The sequence below is a fragment of the Tamandua tetradactyla genome, chromosome 9 (genome assembly GCF_023851605.1).
Source record: "Tamandua tetradactyla isolate mTamTet1 chromosome 9, mTamTet1.pri, whole genome shotgun sequence".
In the NCBI taxonomy this organism is placed as follows: domain Eukaryota; kingdom Metazoa; phylum Chordata; class Mammalia; order Pilosa; family Myrmecophagidae; genus Tamandua; species Tamandua tetradactyla.
In genome coordinates this window covers 6,680,197-6,701,052 of record NC_135335.1, presented here as the reverse complement: position 1 = coordinate 6,701,052, position 20,856 = coordinate 6,680,197, and the positions used below count along the sequence as shown (strand labels likewise).

Genomic DNA, 20,856 nt, shown 5'->3' with positions numbered 1-20,856 from the left:
GCTGGGAGACAGACAATTGAACTAGAGTGCACAAAAGAACAAATGGCAAGGAAGATGGAAAAAATGCAACTGGATCTTAGGGAAATGGTGGACAACAGAGGTACACAAACACAAGACTCGTTGGCCTCCCAGAAGGAGAAGAGAAGAGGAAAGGTTTGGAATGTTAGTGGAAGATGTAATCCGGGTCCAGGCCAGCAGAGGCAGCAGCCTGCACCTCTTCTGTCCGACCCCCTCCCCTGGGGTCTCTTCCCCCACCCTTCTCCCCATCCTCCACCCACCCTCGCCTTCCCACCCACCCCTGTTGTTCCAGCCTGGCTTCCTGCCCAGTCCCCTTTTCACCTCGCACCTGCAGTTTTTGGCTTTCACCCCCACCAGTGACCAAAGACTTGACCACTCAGAGTCCAGCTCCCCAACACAACGCAAGACATGGGCACCGTGTGACTGAAAGGTGGATTAAATGTCACTCTCACTATCAAGCTACTTATGCGTGGAAAGGAAGTTGGCCGTATCATCAGAAAGAAAGGAGAATCCGTTAAGAAGATGGCGCGAAGAGAGTGGTACACGTATCAACATCTCAGAAAGGAACTGTCCTGAGAGAATGATCACTTTGGCTGGACCCACTAATGCCATTTGTAAAGCCTTTGCAGTCACCATTGACCACCTGGAAGAGGACATCAGCAGCTCTGTGACCAATGGTGCAGCTGCCATTAGACCCCCAGCCACCCTGAGCCTGGTGGCCCCTGCTGGTCAGTATGGCTCTCTCATTGGGAAAGGTGGTCACAAGATCAAGGAAATACGAGAGAGGATAGGGGCTCAGGTCCAGGTGGCAGGAGATGTGCTCCCTAACTCAACTGAGTGGGTCATCACTACTGCTAGTATTCTGCAATCCATTGTTGAGTGTGTCAAACATGTGTGCGGTCATGTTGGAGCCCCACCCCCACCCCGAAGAGCCTGAGCATCCTGCTTTGGCCCAAGCCATCCAGTTCTCTGTTCTTCTTTGCAGGTGGTCAGTTGACCAAGTTGCACCAGATGGCGATGCAACAGTCTCATTTTCCTATGACGGGTGGCAATACCGGGTTCAGTGGCATTGAATCCAGCTCTGCAGAGCTGAAAGGCTGTTGGGCAGGTTTGGATGCATCTGTGTAGACTACTTCTCATGAACTCACCATTCCAAACAATTTGATTGGCTGCCTAATCTGGCCTCAAGGCACCAAAATCAATGACATGCATCGGATGTCCGGGGTGCAGATCAAAATTGCGAACCCAGACGATAAAGATTGAGATGGTGTAATCTAGAAATGCCTAGAGTGTATAATGATAGTGACTAAATGTACAAATTAAAAAAATGTTTTTGCATGAGGAAGAACAAAAGAATGTCATTACTGCAGTGTGCTGAAAATAGATGGCACTTAATATTTTAAAATTTCAACTAATGTGTGAGACAAAAACAAAAATGTTTATTTGGAACAAATCTATACTTTGATTAGTGCATCTCCTAATATAACTTATGTAGATAGTTGGCTGAACACCTTAAGTACGTGGAACTTTGTATAGGACATGAGATTTTGTTGGTTTGTCCAGGTGATGCCCTGATGAATCCCAGAGTGATCTGATCAGTGACTGGAAAAGTATTTGCAAAGTCCCCTTCGGGAAATGGTGAGAACGGGGGAAAACTCAACTTCCCCAAGTTGAATTCTTGATATTCTCACAAGCAGTGTGGACAACCAAAGCTATAGGCTGAGCCCCCAGCCTTGGGGTTTGTTCATATGAAACTTAACCCCACAAAGGATAGGTCAAGTCTACTTAAAATTTAGGCCTAAGAGCCACCCCCAAGAGAGCATCTTTTGTTGCTCAGATGTGGCCTCTCTGTCCAGCCAACACAGCGAGCAGACTCACCACCCTCCCCTGTCTACATGGGACATGACTCCCAGGGGTGTGGATCTTCCTGGCAACGTGGGACAGAAATCCTAGAATGAGCTGAGATTCAGCATCAAGGGATTGAGAGAACCTTCTTGACCAAAAGGGGGAAGAGTGAAATGAGACAAAGTGTCAATGGCTGAGAGATTCCAAACAGACTCCAGAGGGTATCCTGGAGGTTATTCTTACGCATTAAATAGATATCACCTTGTTATCCAAGATGTAATGGAGAGGCTGGAGGGAACTGCCTGAAAATGTAGAGCTGTCTTCCAGTAGCCATGTTTCTTGATGATGATTGAATAATGATATAGCTTTCACAATGAGACTCTGTGAATGTGAAAAACCTTGTGTCTGATGCTCCTTTTATCTACCTTGTCAACAGACGAGTAGAACATATGGAATAAAAATAAATAATAGGGGGAACAAACGTTAAAATAGATTTAGTTTGAAATGCTAGTGATCAATGAAAGGGATCAGTAAGGGGCATGGCCTGTAAAATTTTTTTTTTCTGTTTGTTATATTTTTCTGTTGTCTTTTTATTTCTTTTTCTGAATTGATGCTAATGTTCTGGGAAATGATCAGGATGATGAATATGCAACTATGTGATGATATTGTGAATTGCTGAGTGTATGTGTTGGGAATGTTTGTTTCTTGTAATTTTTTTTAATTAATAAAATTAAAAAAAAAAAATTGTGAACCCAGTGGAAGGATCTACTGACAGGCAGGTCACCATCACTGGATCTGCTGCCAGCATTAGCCTGGCTCAATAACTAATCAAGGTCAGGCTTTCCTTGGAGACAGGTGGCATGAGGAACAGCTGCAATGCAGATTCATCCATAGTTCCTATCTGCTGTTTATCACTCATGACCCAACTCGTCTGTTGACATGGTAGATAAAAGGAGCATCAGACACAAGGTTTTTCACATTCACAGAGTCTCATTGTGAAAGCTATATCATTATTCAATCATCATCAAGAAACATGGCTACTGGAAGACAGCTCTACATTTTCAGGCAGTTCCCTCCAGCATCTCCACTACATCTTGAACAACAAGGTGATATCTACTTAATGCATAAGAATAACCTCCAGGATAACCTCTCGACTCTGTTTGGAATCTCTCAGCCATTGACACTTAGTCTCATTTCACTCTTCCCCCTTTTGGTCAAGAAGGTTCTCTCAATCCCTTGATGTTAATTCTCAGCTCATTCTAGGGTTTTTCTCAGTCCCTTGATGCTGAGTCTCAGCTCATTCCAGGATCTCTGTCCCACGTTGCCAGGAAGGTCCACACCCCTGGGAGTCATGTCCCACGCAGAGAGGGGGAGGGTCTAATCACCACATCTTAAACTTACAGCAATCTAACTTCAATAATGCCAATTTGGTTTCAGTATAAACACATGCTCTACTCTTATACATTTCCATCCTTTTTCCTTTATACGCTGTTGTCTCTTATTATATCTTAATACAGTATTTGCCCCTACATATAAATTTTAATTATTCTTTTATACATTTGCTTTTAAGTCATTTAGGGGGAAAAAGAAGTTACAAAGAGCACACTATATAGGATTTATATTTACCTATGCAGTTACCTTTACCAATAGTCTTTATTTCTTCATTTCTTCTTATGGCTTCAAGTTACTGTTCAGTGTCCTTTTATTTCAGCCTGAAGGACTTCCTCTAGCATTTCCTATAAAGCAGTCTTCTGGAAATGAACTCTGCAGGTTTTGTTATCTGTAAATGTCTTCATTTCTGCTTCATTCTTGAAGGATTATTTTGCCAGATATAGAACTCTTTATTGGCAGTTTTCTTTCTCTAACGACTTTAAATATATCGTATCGCTTCCCTCTGGTCTCTATAGCTTTGGATAATAAGAAATTGGCTGTTAATCTTCCTGAGCATCCCTCATATGTGATGAGACCCTCCTCTCTGCTGCTACAAAAAAAAAATCATCTTTGTCTTTGGGTTTTTGACAATTTGACGATCATGTGTTTTGGTGTGGATCTCTTTGGATTTCTCCTGCTTGGAGCTTGTTGAGATTGCTGGATGTATATATAATCATGTCTTTCATAGATCTGGGGAGTTTTCAGCTATTATTTCTTCAAATACTTTTTTCTGCCCCTTTCTCTTTCTTGTCTTTCTGGGACTCTCATAATGTGTATGCTGGTACATTTGATGGCATCCCACAGGTCCCTCAAAATTCTGTTCATTTTTTTCCATTTCATGGACTTCTGGCTTCTTCCCAGGTCTTTTTCTCTGTGTGTCTGAACTTCATCCTACTTATAAAGGGCTCCAATAATAGGATTAAGACCCATCCAGACTCAGGAGAGCCAAACCTTAACTGAAGTAACCTCACCAAAAGTTCCTATTTACAATGAGTTCACACCCACAGGAATTGACTGATATTAAGAACATGTTTTTCCATGGTGCATAACTCCAAGCCACCACAGAGCTCAACACCCAAAAGCTTTGGAAAAGCATAAATGGAAATAGAGAGGGGCGGGCTATGGTGGCTCAGCAGGCAGAGTTCTCGTCTGCCATGCCAGAGACCTGGGTTCGGTTCCTGGTCCCTGCCCATGGGGAAGACTAAAAGGGAAATAGAGGGGTCACCATGCTTCTTGCCAGTGATGACCCTGGTGGGTTTGAAGGGTACCTCTAAGCTGCTTTCTCCAGAACGGCTCTGTGCCCTGGCACAGTTGGGATATGGAGACAAGATCACCCTTGCAAGGCAAATTTTCCACCCTCTCCATCTGCCAGTGTGGTCCATGGAGATCTACGAAGATGACCTGGGAATCCTGAGGTTCCTGGAGGCCGTGCTGCTACACCGTCTGCTGGTTGCTCTCTTGGAGCTGGTGCCCAGTGACAGAGTGAGGGGCCTCCAGACTCCAGTGTAGGAAGGCTGCAGGGCCCTCCTTTCTTGGGCAGGTCGCATGGAAGTCCCGGGGACGATAGAGCAGCTTGTGTTTTATGAGAGGGCAAAAAAAGCTTTTACTGCTATACGAACTGGAGAGACGGCCCTCCATGGAAACCTCACCCTGCAGAAGGGGTTTCTCGCCCCCAGCACCCTGCTCTAGGCCTAAGTAAAGACCGCTCTGTGCCCGAAGAGGAATATGGGAGGCCCTGAACCCCAACAATACCAAGTCCCCATAATCTCCTGCAGCAACTGCCTAGCAGAACCAAGACTGGGTTCCAGGGGCTGATGGTACTGGGGGAGTTCCTGATGACCAGGACTGGGGATTCTCCACCTTCTGATTTACGGAAATGATGGAAAAGTATGGTGATTTGTCACCATACAATCTAAAGACCTGAAACAACAGCTTTAGTCCTACACATAGACACTCACAAAGGAAATGGAGGCTGAGGGTCCTGACCCCATCTCCACCCTAGTTCATGCCAGGCTCATTCACTAAAGAGAATGGGGCCATGGTCAGGTGCCTCAGCCAGGCACTGACCCCCAGCACTTCCCCAGCACTTTCTCATGTGAGGAAGCATACTATGGGGTTCAGAGGTTCATGTTTCTAATGGAAGATGGTCCACTCAGAGCCCCACAGGTCAAATACACTTCTGTTGCAATCTTCTGACCCACACTGAGATTCCTAAAGAAAAAAATTAAGAAAAATTCTCCCTAAAATATCCTGATTGCAAAAGGTAAAGATGAAATTACTATAAGAAAAAAAATTGTCATAATGGCATGGGAAATGACACCCAGGGATGAATCCAGATGTGGCATCATAGGATCAACAATTCCATCCTGACCAAAAGGGGGAAAAGAAGTGTAATTAATAAAGCATCAATGGCAGAGAGAGTTCAAATAGAGTCAAGAAGCTACTCTGGAGTTTACTCTTACGCAAGGGTCCGTTAGATCTTGCTACCTATCATAACCTGCCAACCCCAACCAGGACCATTCCATCCAATCCTAAAGAACACCTAGGGCAATATATAAGATTCCACAAGGGTTCCAGGCACTAGAAAAACTTTCCAGAAACCTACAACTTTCAGATGGGTCCCTCGTCCAGATAAGTTCTGAAATCTAGAGGGCTCAACCTCTCCAGAACATCAGATAGTTCCATTTCACTACCCCATATTAGTGACAGACCCTTCCAAACAACCCCAAAGAGAGATATGGAAAGATCAAAGGTGATGGTGGAATTATACAGAGAAGATAGGACTTAACAAATGAATAGGAATGCTGAATCATTAAATTGATATCTCTTTTAGACTCCAGTATTTTAGAGCAGCTAGAAGTAAAAACCTAAAATTGTGAAATTGTAACCCAAGTCAAAGTCTGAAATTTGTTCTACAACTAATTGTGGTGCTGTGCTTTGAAATTTATAGCTTTTTTGTATATATGTTATTTTTCACACACAAAGAAAATTCTTCTAGCTTCTGGTGCTTTGGAGCAGCTAGAAGAAAAATCTGAAATGGTGTAATGGTAAACCATAACAACCTCTGAAATCTGTTCTGTAACTACTTGTTGAAGTGCATTTTGAAAATCATTGTTTTTTTCTTTCTTTTCTTTGTATATATGTTATATTTAACAATTAAAAAATGTTTTTTTAAAATACGAAGTTTATCATACCATCATATGATAAAGGAAAGGGGGAATAAATGACCTTTCATCTAAGATCCCGACCAGATACAGTAAATCTTTCTGTCTGTCTATCTATAATCTATCTATTTTCTGAACATTTGAGAGCAGGTTGCACACATCATACTCCTTGAACACATAGTACTTCCATGTACGTATCTTACAAACAGGATATTCACTTAGGTAACCACCTTAATTCCAGTTATGAAGTGCTAGAAAGTTAAAGTTGATGTAAAGTTTACAGTCTCTACTCAGTGATCACCTGACCGCCATAAGGCCCTTCTCTGCCCAGTGGGCCCTACACAGGGATGTGTTGGGTCTCCGGGAATTCATGTCAGTTCAGAGCTAATGTCTAATAATCCCCCAATGTCTGGTCATTTCCTTCTCCCCAATGCATGGTCACCTCGGTAAAAGGCCATTGTGTGCCACATCAGTATTGACTTGCACACATTTTTGTGGTTCTCTGAGTCTCCCTTGTATGTGACATGCTACTTCTCTCTCACAGGTTTCAGAATCTCTCTCTGTTTGGCATTCAGCAGTTCCACTATACTACGTCATGGTGTGGATTTGTTTGGGTTTTCCCTGTCTGGTGTTCGTTGAGTGTCTTGGATGTGTATATTAATGTCTTTCGTTAAATTAGGGAAATTTTCAGCCATTATCTCTAATATTCTCTCTGCCCTTTTCTTTCTCCTGCTGCAACTCTCACAATGCACATACGGTAACCTGATGGTGTCCCACAGGTTCCTCATGATCTGTTCACTTCTCTTCATTCTTTCTTTTTTATGTTCCTCCATCTGAATGATTTCAATTATCTTGTCTTCAAGTTCACTGATGCTTTTTTCTGACAGCTCCAATCTGCTGTGGAATTCCTCTAGGGGATTTTTAACTTCTGTTAAAATTTCTATCTCTATATTGATATTCTCTTTGTGTTCATCTCTGATTTTCCTGATTTCCTTTAGATGTTGAACATATTTAGGACCACTTTCTTAACATCTTTGTCTGGAATGTCCCAGGTCTTATCCTCCTCAGTGACGATTTCTAATGCTTTAATCTTCTCCTTTGCCTGGGCCATTGCTTCCTGCTTCCTGGTATGTGTTGTAAGTTTTGTTGAACTTCGACATCTTGGTATCTTGATGTGTTTTCAGTGGAATTTAGACTCTGAGGCATTGGCTTCTTATCCTTGTATCCAGTTAGTGTTATGACATAACTTTCCTTAAATGCCAAAAGATAACAAAGGAAAAAAAAAAAGAAAGAAAGAAGAAAAAAATAAAAAACGTTCCAAGTCTTTGCAGACTGACATGTGAGAGTGCTCTCCTTCAGAGCTTATCTATGCAATGAATTTAGAGAATAGATTTAGGCCAAAGCATAGATGCCTCCCTGATCCTTGCTGTGCATGCATCTTGTCTTAGGCATGATGTGTGGCCTTAGGAATTCCCCCATTTACTTGGTTCCAAATGTCCCCTCTTTTCTAGGAAATGGTTTCTTCATGTTCTCAAGTTAGGCACTTTATGTCTTATACCCATCAATCGCTTGCCCCAGACAGCTCAACTTGACTATTCTTCTACAGCATTCTGTAGGACAGCTTGGTGAGCCACTTTCTACACACAGGGAAGTTCTGGGACGGTGAGTCTCTCAGGCCACCACCAGACAGACTGGGCAAGACATACTGCCCCCAGTATGGGCTCAAGGGTTACTCTACTGCCTCCAGAATCAGGACTAGGTATCTACCCTGGGAACCCAGGCTGGCTCTGCACCTAGTTGTGGTGAGGGGTGAAGGGGAGCCCATCCAGGGCACCACAAAGTTCTACCACTTTTAAATAGTCTTTTTCTTGATCTGGTGCTTTCTCTATTACTGTAATCCTTTAACTGTTTTTGGGGGGCTTTGTATTAGTTAGAGTTATCTAGAGAAACAGAATCAACAGGGAACACTTGCAAATATAAAATTTATAAAAATGTCTCATGTGACTGCGGGAACACAGAGTCCAAAATCTGCAGGGTAGGCTGTGAAGTCGACAATTCCGATGGAGGGTCTGGATGAAGTCCACAGGAGAGGCTAGCTAGCCAAAGCAGAAAGAGAGCCGGTCTCTTCTGAATCCACTTTAAAAGACTTCCAGTGTTTAGATTAAGCATCACTCATTGCAGAAGACACTCCCCTTGGCTGATTACAAATGGAATCAGCTGTGGATGCAGCTGACGTGATCATGATTTAATTCTATGAAATGTCCTCATTGCAACAGACAGGCCAGCACTGGCCCAACCAGACAAACAGGTACCACCACTTGGCTAAGTTGACCCATGAACCTGAACATGACAGGCTTTGAGAAAGATGTTTCTGTGATTTCTTGCCAGTTGTTTGAAATCTCTGTAGGGAGACGGAGCCCTGAAGCATTTCATTCTGCCATCTTGATTGGGGTCCTTATTAGACATGTGGTTTGCAAACATTTTCTCCCATTCTGTGGGTTGTCTTTTCAGTTTTTGATGGTGTCCTTTGAAGCATAAACGGTTTTACTTTTGCTGAAGTATAATTTATTTTTTCTTTTGTCACTGTGGTATCATATCTATGAAACCATTGTCTAACCCAAGTTCCCGAATATTTACTGCAATGTTTTCTTTAAAGAGTTTTATAGTTTTAGCACTTACATTCAGGTCTATAATTCATTTTTAGTTACTTTGTATATGGTGCGAGGTAGGGCTTCAAGTTCACTCTTTTGCAAGTGGATATCCTGTCCAACAAAGTGGTCCACTTTGTTGGGGAGACCACTTGCTGAAAAGATGGTTCTTTCCCTCAATGCCTTAGCTTGCCATATTTGTCAAAAATCAATTTACCTAAATGTAATGGTCTATTTCTGGACACTCAATTTTATTCCATTGATCTATATGCCTATCTTATGCCACTACCAGACCTCCTTTTGAAAATATTAGGCTCCTCAAAAAAGGACAGCTCCAAATTATTCCCAGATAAAGAAACATATTGGGATACAATGATACTATCTTACCCATGAATTAACAATGCTAGATTTAGGTTCTACCAGGATTATGGTTTTATTGGCCCTCTCTGACCAAAGGCTGTATTCTCACATTCCCTCATTAGGATGTTCGTCAATATGACTTGTATAGGCTGCCAATTACATCTACACCCCAGGTTGTTAAGACCCCCGCCTGCCTCCATAATGCTTCACAGAAGAGAAATTATAGATTAAGTTAAAGTGATCAACAATATTACTAGCGTATTTAAACAAATGTCATGTGCACTCACTGATATGCTCTCCTGGTTGTGTTCCTTGCTCTGGAGTGATGAGATTCAAATACTATGTCAAAGTTTACTCCATTAATTATAACATATAATTTAGGCTTTACACATCTAAAACTAATAATTAAACACATGCAAATTCAATTCATATAATGTGGCTTATTTCTGTCATCAGTCAAAATGTCATGGTGATAATGAAGCCTAAGAGTTGCTTCCAGGAAGCCTCCTTGTTGCTCAGATGTGGCCGCTGTCTCTCTAAGCCCAATACTGCAAGGAAAATCATTGCCCCTGTCCTTACGTGGGACAGGACATTCAGGGGTGAAAATCTCCCTGACAGCGTGGGACAGGACTCCCTGGGATGAGTCTGGCCCTGGGACCCTGGGATCAACAATGCCTTCCTTACAAAAGGAGGGAAAAGAAGGGTAATAAAATAAGGCATCATGGCTAAGAGAGACCAAATGGAGTCAAGAGGCTCTTCTGAAGGCTGCTCTTATGCAAGCTTCATAAGTTAGACAGTGCAAATGGCCATGGTTTGCTAAACATCGCTCGTGTTGACTCTTCAGAACACCTAGGGCTCAAATTGAGACTCCGTAAGGTTTCATGCACTAGGTTTGCCTTCCTGGAACTTATAATTCTGAGTATTTCTAGGTCAGATAAATCCTGAAACTCAGAGGGACCAGCCTCTCCAAGATTATCAATTGAGTATAACCCCTTATCGTTTAGTGTGGACATCCCTTCTCAACATAGAAAAGTTAGGGCTGGCATTGCCCAGCGAGCCTTAGAGTTTGGGAGAAGGACCAAAGGAGAAGCAGGAGGTATAACAGAGAAAACAGGATGTAACAAATGAGTATGGCTGTTGAATCACCATATCAATATTCCTTCCAGCCTCCAGTGTTTGGGAGCAGCTAGGAGGAAAAATCTGATGGTGGAATGGTGGCTCATGACAAACTCTGAGCTCTGTTCTCTAACTGTTTGTTGACGTGTGCTCTGAAAAGTATTGCCTTTTTCTTTGCTTTGTACACATATTATATTTTACAATTAAAAAGTTGAAAAAGGAAATAGTCTAAAATCTAGAAAAGGGAAATTCTGCACCAAGATATTTACTTTAGAGCTATTTTAATAACGATAAGCAGATAACCACTTCAAAGGAGGGAAAATATGAAATAAATCACCATATATCTATTTCATTTACGATTTCATATCTATTAAAATAATGCTTACAGAGAGTTTATAAAAAATACATAAATTACAATATAATATGAAAAAAAACAGGGCTCTAATCAGTATTTGCAATATAATTGAAACCATGTTTTTAAAAAAGGAAACCGGCATTAAAAAAGTATTGGAAGAAAAACATATCAATATCTTATAAGTGGGTGGTAGGTTCATAGGTGATTTTTCTCCTTTTTCCTTGTGCTTTCTAAATCTTTAATAAATACATATGTCCTTTTTTAATGGAAAAATGAGCTTATTTTTAATTTCTATCAAAGCCAAACAAATCTTTAAACCAATTAAACTTTATTTAATTAAGCATAAAGTTACTTTCACATTGGTCTACAGCTGATGTAAATACAATTCTTGGCACAGAGACACAGCCTTTGGAGCTTAAAACACCCCCAACTACAAGATTACATATCTAAAGTTCCCATTATTATTTATGTAATGGTGTGATAATCAAATTGAAATAACTATACAATCTAGAATAAAATAAAACGGAAATAGTTTACTCCTAAGGTTCATATTTAAATCATCTTTATTTACAAAATACTATCGTCAGAATTATAATTTCATTCAGCTTCAAATTGTGCAAAAGAATAATTACTCGGGTAACAGCAGTTACTTAAACTGAAATGGAGAGATAAGCAAAGTGACTTTTGAAGAGACACCAAAAATACTATCAAGTTTCTTGTTGTGGTTCTGGATGTCCAGTTCTAGACTCATTTGAAGGTGGAATTAACCCTGGAGGGAAGTCACTTCGACTTTCAAGATGGGGGGTGGCCCAGGGAGCCTCTTTTGTTGCTCAGATGTGGCCTCTCTCTCTAAGCCAACTCAGCAGATGAACTCACCACCCTCCCCCTGTCTACGTGGGACACGACTCCCAGGGGTGTAAACCTCCTTGGCAAGGTGGGACAGAAATGCTGGGATGAGCTGGGACCCAGCATCAAGGGATTGAGACAGCCTTCTTGACCAAATAGGGGAAGAGAGAAGTGAGAAAAAATAAAATTTTGGTGGCTGAGAGATTTCAGAGTCGAGAAGACACCATGGAAGTTATTCTTATGCATTATATAGATATTCTTTTTTATTTTATGGTGTACTAGTGTGGCTGGAGGGAAGTACCTGAAACTGTTGAGGTACTTCCATGAGCCTTGTTTCTTGAAGGTGATTCTATGAAGATATAACATTTACAAAGTGACTGTGTGATTGTGAAAACCTTGTGTCTGATGCTCCTTTTATCCAGGGTATGGACAGATGAGTAAAAAATATGGATAACAAAATAAACAAATAATAGGGGGAACAAAAGTTAAAATATATTGGGTAGATGGAAATACTAGTGGTCAGTGAGAGGGAGAGGTAAGGGGTAAGGGATATGTGAGTTTTTTCTTTTTTCATTTCTTTTTCTGGAGCGATGCAAATGTTTTTAAAAATGATCATGGTGATGAATATGGAACTATGTGATGATATTGTGAGCCATGGATTGTACACCACGTATGGAATGCTTGTATGTTAAGAACGTTTGTGTTTGTATATTGTTTTATCAGTAATAATAATAATAAATATGGGGGGGTAGCAGGAAAATCCAGCTCTCGGGGGAAGATAAAGAGGAAAACCCCTCAGTGAACAGACATTTCTCATTGCTAACAGGGGATGTGATGGGGCAGGGAAGACCTCTGGTGGAAAATAATCTTGGGGAGCTCCACACACGCTTCCTGAGGAGGTGAAGGAATAAGAGGCCCTCTTCTCATGAATGGTCCCCTTGGATCCATTGGCTACAATGGATCTCTGGCTGGAGAAAAGTGAAGGGACAAAGCCAGGGGCAGGTGCTTCGCTTTCGTCAGGCAGAGACGAATCAGGAACATTTAAATGACCAAGCCCATCTTTGACACCACTCCTACTGGATTCCACTTCTGAGGACATTGGCCCATCTGTCTTATCTGCAGAAGGCTTATTAAAACTTGTGAGTTCTGCTGGTCCAGAGAATCTACCAGAGTCAGAATAAAACCTGTCTTGCCTTTGTGGAAGACGAGCGGATGAGGGTACAGTTGGCCTGATGGAGGGATCATCAACCGTTGTCTCTGAGCTCACGGGGGTGCCCGGGATCCCCTGTCAGAAGTGCTCTGATAGCATCAGGTAACCTATCACAACCTGACTCTCCTCTTTCATGGGGAGTCCGATGGTCTAGAGGATTCTCTGGTCTTCGTACGCCTCTTCCTCCTTCCCCTGGGCGCAAAGGTGAGCATCTGAGTGGACCCCCCAACAAGGCTGGAAGAGAGAGAAAAGCTCTCGTTTTGGATGAAGATCGACCCAAGCGTGAGGGACCACATGGGGAAAGCTCCCTGCCAAATGCTGTACCTGGAACATCAAGTGAATCAGGATCTTTTTCTAAACGTTCCAATCTAAACTTGGCTTCAGTTCATTTTCGTCTGTTGTGAGCATTTTCTTTTCTTGAATCGTTGAGATTTCTTTCAGCAGTCCGAGCTGCCAACCAATTATCATGAGCTTTTTTTCTCAGGGGAAATAATTTGCCTTGATAAGAATGAATGGTTCTCTCCAATTCTTCTTCAAGATCTCTGGCTCAACTCAGCAGGTGAACTCACTGCCCTCCTTCCCACGTGGGACATGACTCCCAGGGGTGTAAATCTCCCTGGCAATGTGGGGCAGAAATCCCAATATAAGCCGGGACCCGGCAGCAAGAGATTGAGAAAACCTTCTCGACCAAAAGGGGGAAGAGAGGAATGAGACAAAATAAGCTTTCAGTGGCTGAGAGATTTCAAACAGAGTTGTGAGGTTATCCTGGAGGTTATTCTTATGTATTATACCAATATCCCTTTTTAGTTCATGGTGTATGGGAGTGGCTGGAGGGAAGAACCTGAAACTGTTGAAGTGTGTTCCAGCAGCCTTGACTCCTGAAGCCTATTGTATAAAGATACAATGTTTACAGTGAGACTGTGGGATTGTGAAAACCTTGTGTCTGATGCTCCTTTTATCCAGGGTATGGACAGATGAGTAAAAAATATGAATAAATATATAAATAAATAATAACGGGGACAAAGGGTAAAGTAAATTGGGTAGATGGAAACACTAGTGGTCAATGAAAAGAAGGGGTAAAACGTATGGTATGTATGAGTGTTTTCCTTTTTCTTTTTCTGGAGTGATGCAAATGTTCTAAAAAGTGATCATGGTAATGAATACACAACTATGTGATGATATTGTGAGCCATCGATTGTATACCATGTATACGATGTGTATGTGTGAAGATTTCTGAATAAAAATAAAATAAATAAAAAAAGATCTCTGGCTCGTTTTGTGTAGGTCTCCAGGTCTTCTGAGAATTTCATCTACTTTGGACAGTTTCTCCTCTTTGTCTGATCAGCAGTTTCCTTCTACAGTTAACTTCCTGTGCAATTTCATTTCATTTTCATGATACAGTTCAGCCATTACAATTGCGGAAGCTTCCGATTCTCGGTTACAAATTGTGTATTTTCTGACTGCAAAGATGCTTGCTCAGTCTGGAGATTTTTTACATGTTCTGTAAGCTCTTCCTTTGTTTTATCCACTTCAGATAGCTTAGTGTAAATTTGTTTTCCTTCTCCTTCTAGGGTTTTTAAAGAAGCATTTAGCTTAGCAGCATGAATCAGTTTCTTCAAAGCTCCTCTTGGCCGATTATCTGAGCAGGCACCGTTTTCTGATTCACTCTTCCGTCTCCATTTCCAAAGCCATCATCATCCGTTATGCCTTCTCCAAGGACCGCAGCCCACTCTTGCATTTTTAGCAAGTATTCAGTCAAAGATTTGATCTGATTTTCTTTATCATTCAAAACTTGTCCCACGTGTAGTTTGGAATCTTCGAATGTTATTTTCTGTTTATTAAGTTCACTCATTCTTCAGCTTCTTGTAAAAGCTGACTCTGTCTTTCCTGAAGTCGGGCGTTTTCATTGAAAACATCTTTAATGGCTAACTTAAATCATGTTTCATTCATTTGAACTATTTTGAAGGTTGGTTTGGCTTTTCAGCTACTTGTGATCTGAGGGGTTTTGATTCATCTTCTAGGGACTGTATCTTTTTTTGAAATATCTACCATCAATTGCATTTTGTTTGGAATGTTTAAATTTCGCTTCTTTTCCTTCTTTTTCTAGAAATAGTATTTCATCCTCAAGTTGAGAATGGGACCTGTTTAGCTTTTCACAGGTTTCCTAAAAGAGGAAGGAAACTCCAAACTTTGGGCTTTGGATGACCCCGTCTCAAAGCTGGCCTCCTTTAAAGATGACTCCAGGACTTTGTACTCGTTCTGAACAAGACTAAATTTTCACATTTTTCTTCAGTTAGTGCAGAAAGTTTTACAGCAGGCTTTTTCTCCCTTCCCACACTAAGTTGACTTCTAACCGATTGAGAAACATGAGAACAGCAAAAAATCCAACAGTAACTGTATCACCAGTTCCCATGGAAATCCACAGGGACTAGGACTTGGTCTCCTGTCTTCAAGAAATACAGCCCCAAACCCTGCCAGCTTCCCCAGGACCAGCCCCAAGGAGGGCTGAGGGGCGGCCCCGGGCCCCTCCCAGGCTGGCTCAGCTGTCGCCCCCACGGCCATGGCCACCCCATGACCTGGCCACAGCAAACTGCAGTAAACACACAACGTACCTGCACTTCCTTTAAAGTGGAACAACTGCTACAAATCAGGAGAAAGTGTAAGTTAATGAATATATGATTATAAAGAATTATGTTGTGATTAGATTTTGTGAAAAATAAATATCCAAAAAAGCTAAAAAAAAAAAAAAAAAATCATGGTGACATCCAGAATCTATAAAGAACTCATATACAAAAAAGATAAATAACCCAATTTAAAAATGGGCCTTTTATCTACGGTATGGACAGATGAGTGAAAAATATGGATAAGGAATAAACAAATAATAGGGGGGACAAAAGTTAAAATAAATTGAGTAGATGGAAATACTAGTAGTCAATAAAAGGGAGTGGTAAGGGGTATGGGATGTATGAGTTTTTTCTTTCTTTTGCTGGAGAGATGCAAGTGTTCAAAAAAAAAATATGACTATGGTGATGAATACACAACTACGTGATGATATTGTGAGCCATTGATTGTAACCAAGAAAGTTTGTATGTTTGTTCATTGTTTATAATAAAAATACTTTTAAAAAATGAGCAAAGGGTTCGAATATGCATTCTTCCAAAGAAGACAGAATGGCTAATAAGTACATGAAAAGAATCTCAACATATTAAGTCATTATGGAAATACAAATCAAACTACAGTGAGATACCACTTAACACCCCCTAGATGGTGATCACTGAAAAAACCAAAACAATCTGTTCTGTAACTACTTGTTACAAGGTACTTTGAAATGTATTGCTTTCTTGGGCATACGTTATATTTCGCAATCTAAAAAAAAAAACAAACAACAACAACACAGCATCACAAGGGTAGACAAGGAGGCGGTGGGACCCCAATGCTTGGACAGTTGGTGCAATGTACGATGGGATGGCCACTGAGAAAAACAGCTTGGAGGTGCCTCAAAAAATTAAATATAGAAGCATATGACCCCAGATGGGCCAGCTTAGCGAGGTGTGGGGTTTAGTTCATCCTCCAGAGCAGCTAGCAAATAGCCAGAACAACTGCTGGGGCCACATCAGTGACCAGACACACAGCGTACCCCACTCTGGACCGGCTGCGAGCCCCCCCAGAACCGTGAGTTCCCCAAGCCGTGGCGCCCGACCCCCCTTCCCTACAGGCTGCTTCCCAGAGGGGAAAGGAAAGAGACTTTACCAGCAGCAGGGGCTGAGCCCAGCCAAACACCAATTGTGGAATTAATTCACAAATTCTAACTACTAAAAATAGGCCCCCAGCTCAGCTGAACCTCAAGTCAAAGCGGAGGTTGCTGGGTTTTGCCACGTGCAAAGGGGGCAGGGCTGATGGAAAAAAGAAAGAAAAAAAAAAACAGAGTTTTTTTTGGGATTTGAAAAGGTCTGGGCCCTGCAGGAAAGGAGGGGACTCATAGAACCTGGAGATACACAGAGCAATGTACCGACTTAATCTCTTGATTGGCAAACCCAAGGAATGGGGGTTCTGCTCTGAAAAAGATTTTTCTCTTTCGTTTTGGTGGCTGTGTTTCTACGGCTTGACTGCTCTTTGGATACAGCTGCAAGGCTTCTCGGGCTCCACTGCCCTGGGCATAGGCAGAATTGAGCTTCTTTGAGAGCTTGTCTGGAGCCTGTGCCGTCCCCAGGAGAGGGGTGGGGCCCAGCTCAGGTGGAATCCCTCCCTCAAGGAATTCAGACCCCAGGGCTTGGCAATTTGAAGCCATTAAAACCAGCCGACAACCTCTCCTCTGTCTCCACCACGCCCCCAGCAGGGAGAGCCTGCTGAAGTTAAAGGTACTGCATCACCTTATGCTGGTGGGACCCGCAGGCAGACAAGCGCCACATGCTGGGCAGGACAAGAAAAACAGAGTCCAGAGACTTCACAGGAAAGTCTTTCAACCTGCTAGGTCTCACCCTCAGGGAAAACTGATGCGGGTGACTCTTTTCCCCTGATAGGAGGCCGGTTTGGTCTGGGAAAATCCGGCTGGGATCTATAATACCTACGTAGACCCTCCTAAGGGTGGGGGAAAAAAGGCACCATACAAGCAGGGCAAGAAACAAGAAAACAAGAACTGAAAAACTCTCCTCTGTTAAACAAAACCTAAGCTAGAGGTCCAGAAAAAGCTGAACTGAATGTCAAAGAACAGATAGTCAACAAAGTCATCCAGCAAGAAAATCCTAGGTAAAAAAGTGAAAACAATCCCCAGAATAAACTAATTAAAGTAATTAAATGCCTAGACACCAGCAAAAAATAACAAATCACATTAGAAAAATTGAAGATATGGCCCAGTCAAAGGAACAAACCAACAATTCAAATGAGATACACGAGTTGAAAGAATTAATTCAGAATGTTCAAACAGACATGAAAAATCATAAAAAATCAAATCAGTGAATTAAGGGAGGATATAAAGAAGGTAAGGTATGAACAAAAAGAAGAAATCAAAAGTCTGAAAAAACAAATCACAGAACTTATGGGAATGAAAGGTAAGTAGAAGAGATGAAAAAAACAATGGAAACCTACAATGGGAGATTTCAAGAGGCAGAACATACGATTAGTGAACTGGAGGATGGAACATCTGAAATCTAATAAGCAAAAGAAAATACAGGGAAAAGAATGGAAAAATATGAGCAGGGACTCAGGGAACTGAATGACAACATGAAATGCATGAATGTACATGTGGTGGGTGTCCCAGAAGGAGAAGAGAAGGGAAAAGGAGGAGAAAAACTAATGGAGGAAATTATCACTGAAAATTTCCCAACTCTTATGAAAGACTTAAAATTACAGATCCAAGAAGTGCAGCGTACCCCAAACAGAACAGATCCAAATAGACGTACCCCAAGACACTTACTAATCAGAATGTCAGAGGTCAAAGAGAAAGAGAGAATCTTGAAAGCAGCAAGAGAAAAGCAATCCACCACATACAGGGGAGGCCAAATAAGATGATGCATAGATTTCTCAGCAGAAACCATTGAGGCAAGAAGACAGTGGGATGATATATTTAAATTACTATAAGAGAAAAACTGCCAACCAAGAATTCTATATTCAGCAAAACTGTTCTTCAAAAATGAGGGAGAAATTAAAACATTTTCAGACAAAAAAATCACTGAGAGAATTTGTAACCAAGAGACTGGCTCTGCAAGAAATACTAAAGGGAACACTAGAGACAGATATGAAAAGACAGGAGAAAGAGGTGTGGAGAAGAGTGTAGAAATGAAGTCTATCAGTAAAAGTAAAAAGAAGAAAAATTAGATATGACATATAAAATCCAAGAGACAAAATGGTAGAAGAAAGTACTGCCTGTACAGTAATAACACTAAATGTTAATGGTTTAAACACCCCAATCAAAAGACACAGACTGGCAGAATGGATTAAAAAACAGGATCCTTCTATATGCTGTCTACAGGAAACACATCTTATACCCAAGAATAAACATAGGTTGAAAGTCAAAGGTTGGAAAAGATATTTCATGCAAATAACAGTCAGAAAAGAGCAGGAGTAACTATCCTAATATCCAACAAATCAGACCTCAAATGTAAAACAGTTAAAAGAGACAAAGGACACTATGTATTAATAAAAGGAACAATTCAACAAGAAGACATAACAATCATAAATATTTATGCACTGAGCCAGAATGCTCCAAAATACATGAGGCAAACACTCATGTAGGAGAAATAGACACATCCACCATAATAGTTGGAGATTTCAATTCCCCATTCTCATCAATGGACAGAACATCTAGACAGAGGATCAATAAATAAATAGAGAATTTGAATAATATAATAAATGAGTTAGACTTAACAGACATTTATAGGACATTACACCCCACAACAGGAGGATACACCTTTTTCTCAAGTGCTCATGGATCATTCTCAAGGATAGACCATATGCTGCATCAAAAGCAAGTCTCAATAAATTTAAGAAGATTGAAATCATACAAAACACTTTCTCAGATCATGTTCTAGTTTGCTAGCTGCCAGAATGCAACACACCAGAGACGGAATGGCTTTTAATAAAAGGGGATTTATTTTGTTGTTTCTTCAGAGGAAAGGTAGCTAACTTTCCACTGAGGTTCTTTCTTACGTGGAAGGCACAGGATGGTCTCTGCTGGTCTTCTCTCCAGGCCCCTGGGTTCCAACAACTTTCCCCGGGGTGACTTCTTTCTGCATCTCCAAAGGCCTGGGCTGAGCTGCGAGTGCTGAGATGAGGAATGCTGAGCTGCTTAGGCTGTGCTACGTTGCGCTCTCTCATTTAAGCACCAGCCAATTAAGTCAAACGTCACTCATTGCAGCAGACACGCCTCCTAGCTGACTGTAGAGGTAATTGGCAACAGATGAGGTTCACGTACGGTTAGCTTATGTCCGCAGCAACAAGACTAGGTGTGCTCACCTGGCAAAGTTGACAACTGAATCTAACTAACACAGATCATAAAGGAACAAAGTTGGAAATCAATAATAGGCAGAGTACCAGAAAATTCACAAATATATGGAGGCTCAACAACACACTCTTAAACAACCAGTGGGTCAAGGAAGAAATTACAAGAGAAATCAGTAAATATCTCGAGGAAAATTAAAATGAAAACATGACATATCAAAACGTATGGGATGCAGCAAAGGCAGTGCTCAGAGGGAAATTTATTGCCCTAAATGCCTATATCATAAAAGAAGATAGAACAAAAATTGAGGAATTAACTGTCCACTTGGAAGAAGTAGAAAAAGAACATTAAACGAATCCCAAAGCAAGCAAAAGGAAAGAAATAATGAAAATTAGAGCAGAAATAAATGAAATTGAGAACATGAAAACAATTGAGAAAATCAACAAAACCAGAAGTTGGTTCTATGAGAAAAACAGTAAGATTGATGGACCCTTAGTGAGGGTGACAAAAAGAAGAGAGAGAATGCAAATAAATAAAATCAGAAATGGAAGAGGAGATATAACCACTGAGCCCACAGAAATAAAAGAAGTAATGAGAGGGTACTATGAACAACTTTATGCTAATATACTCGACAATGTAGATGAAATGGACAACTTTCTAGAAAGGTATGAACAACCAACATTGACTTGAGAAGAAATAGATGACCTCAACAAACCAATCACAAGTAAAGAAAATTGAATCAGTCATGAAGAAGTTCCCCCAAAAGAAAAGTCCAGGACCAGATGGCTTCACATGTGAATTCTAGCAAACATTCAAGAAAGAATTAGTACCAATCCTGCTCAAACCCTTCAAAAAAATTGGAGAGGAGGGAAAGCTACCTAACTTATTCTACGAAGCCAACATCACCCTCATACCAAAGCCAGACA

General features: G+C 41.2%; 1 protein-coding gene and 2 pseudogenes across 1 annotated transcript; 2 read left to right on the top strand and 1 right to left on the bottom strand.

Moving 5' to 3' along the window:
- Positions 1-426: 426 nt before the first annotated feature.
- Positions 427-1,315, top strand: LOC143645832 (poly(rC)-binding protein 2 pseudogene; annotated as a pseudogene).
- Positions 1,316-4,674: 3,359 nt separating this feature from the next.
- On the top strand, positions 4,675-4,983 carry FUOM (fucose mutarotase). Its single transcript, XM_077114944.1, is given in 1 exon segment — positions 4,675-4,983. A coding segment is annotated over 1 exon segment (309 nt).
- A 325-nt stretch (positions 4,984-5,308) lies between these two features.
- Positions 5,309-15,555, bottom strand: LOC143645503 (melanoma inhibitory activity protein 2 pseudogene; annotated as a pseudogene).
- Positions 15,556-20,856: the final 5,301 nt, after the last annotated feature.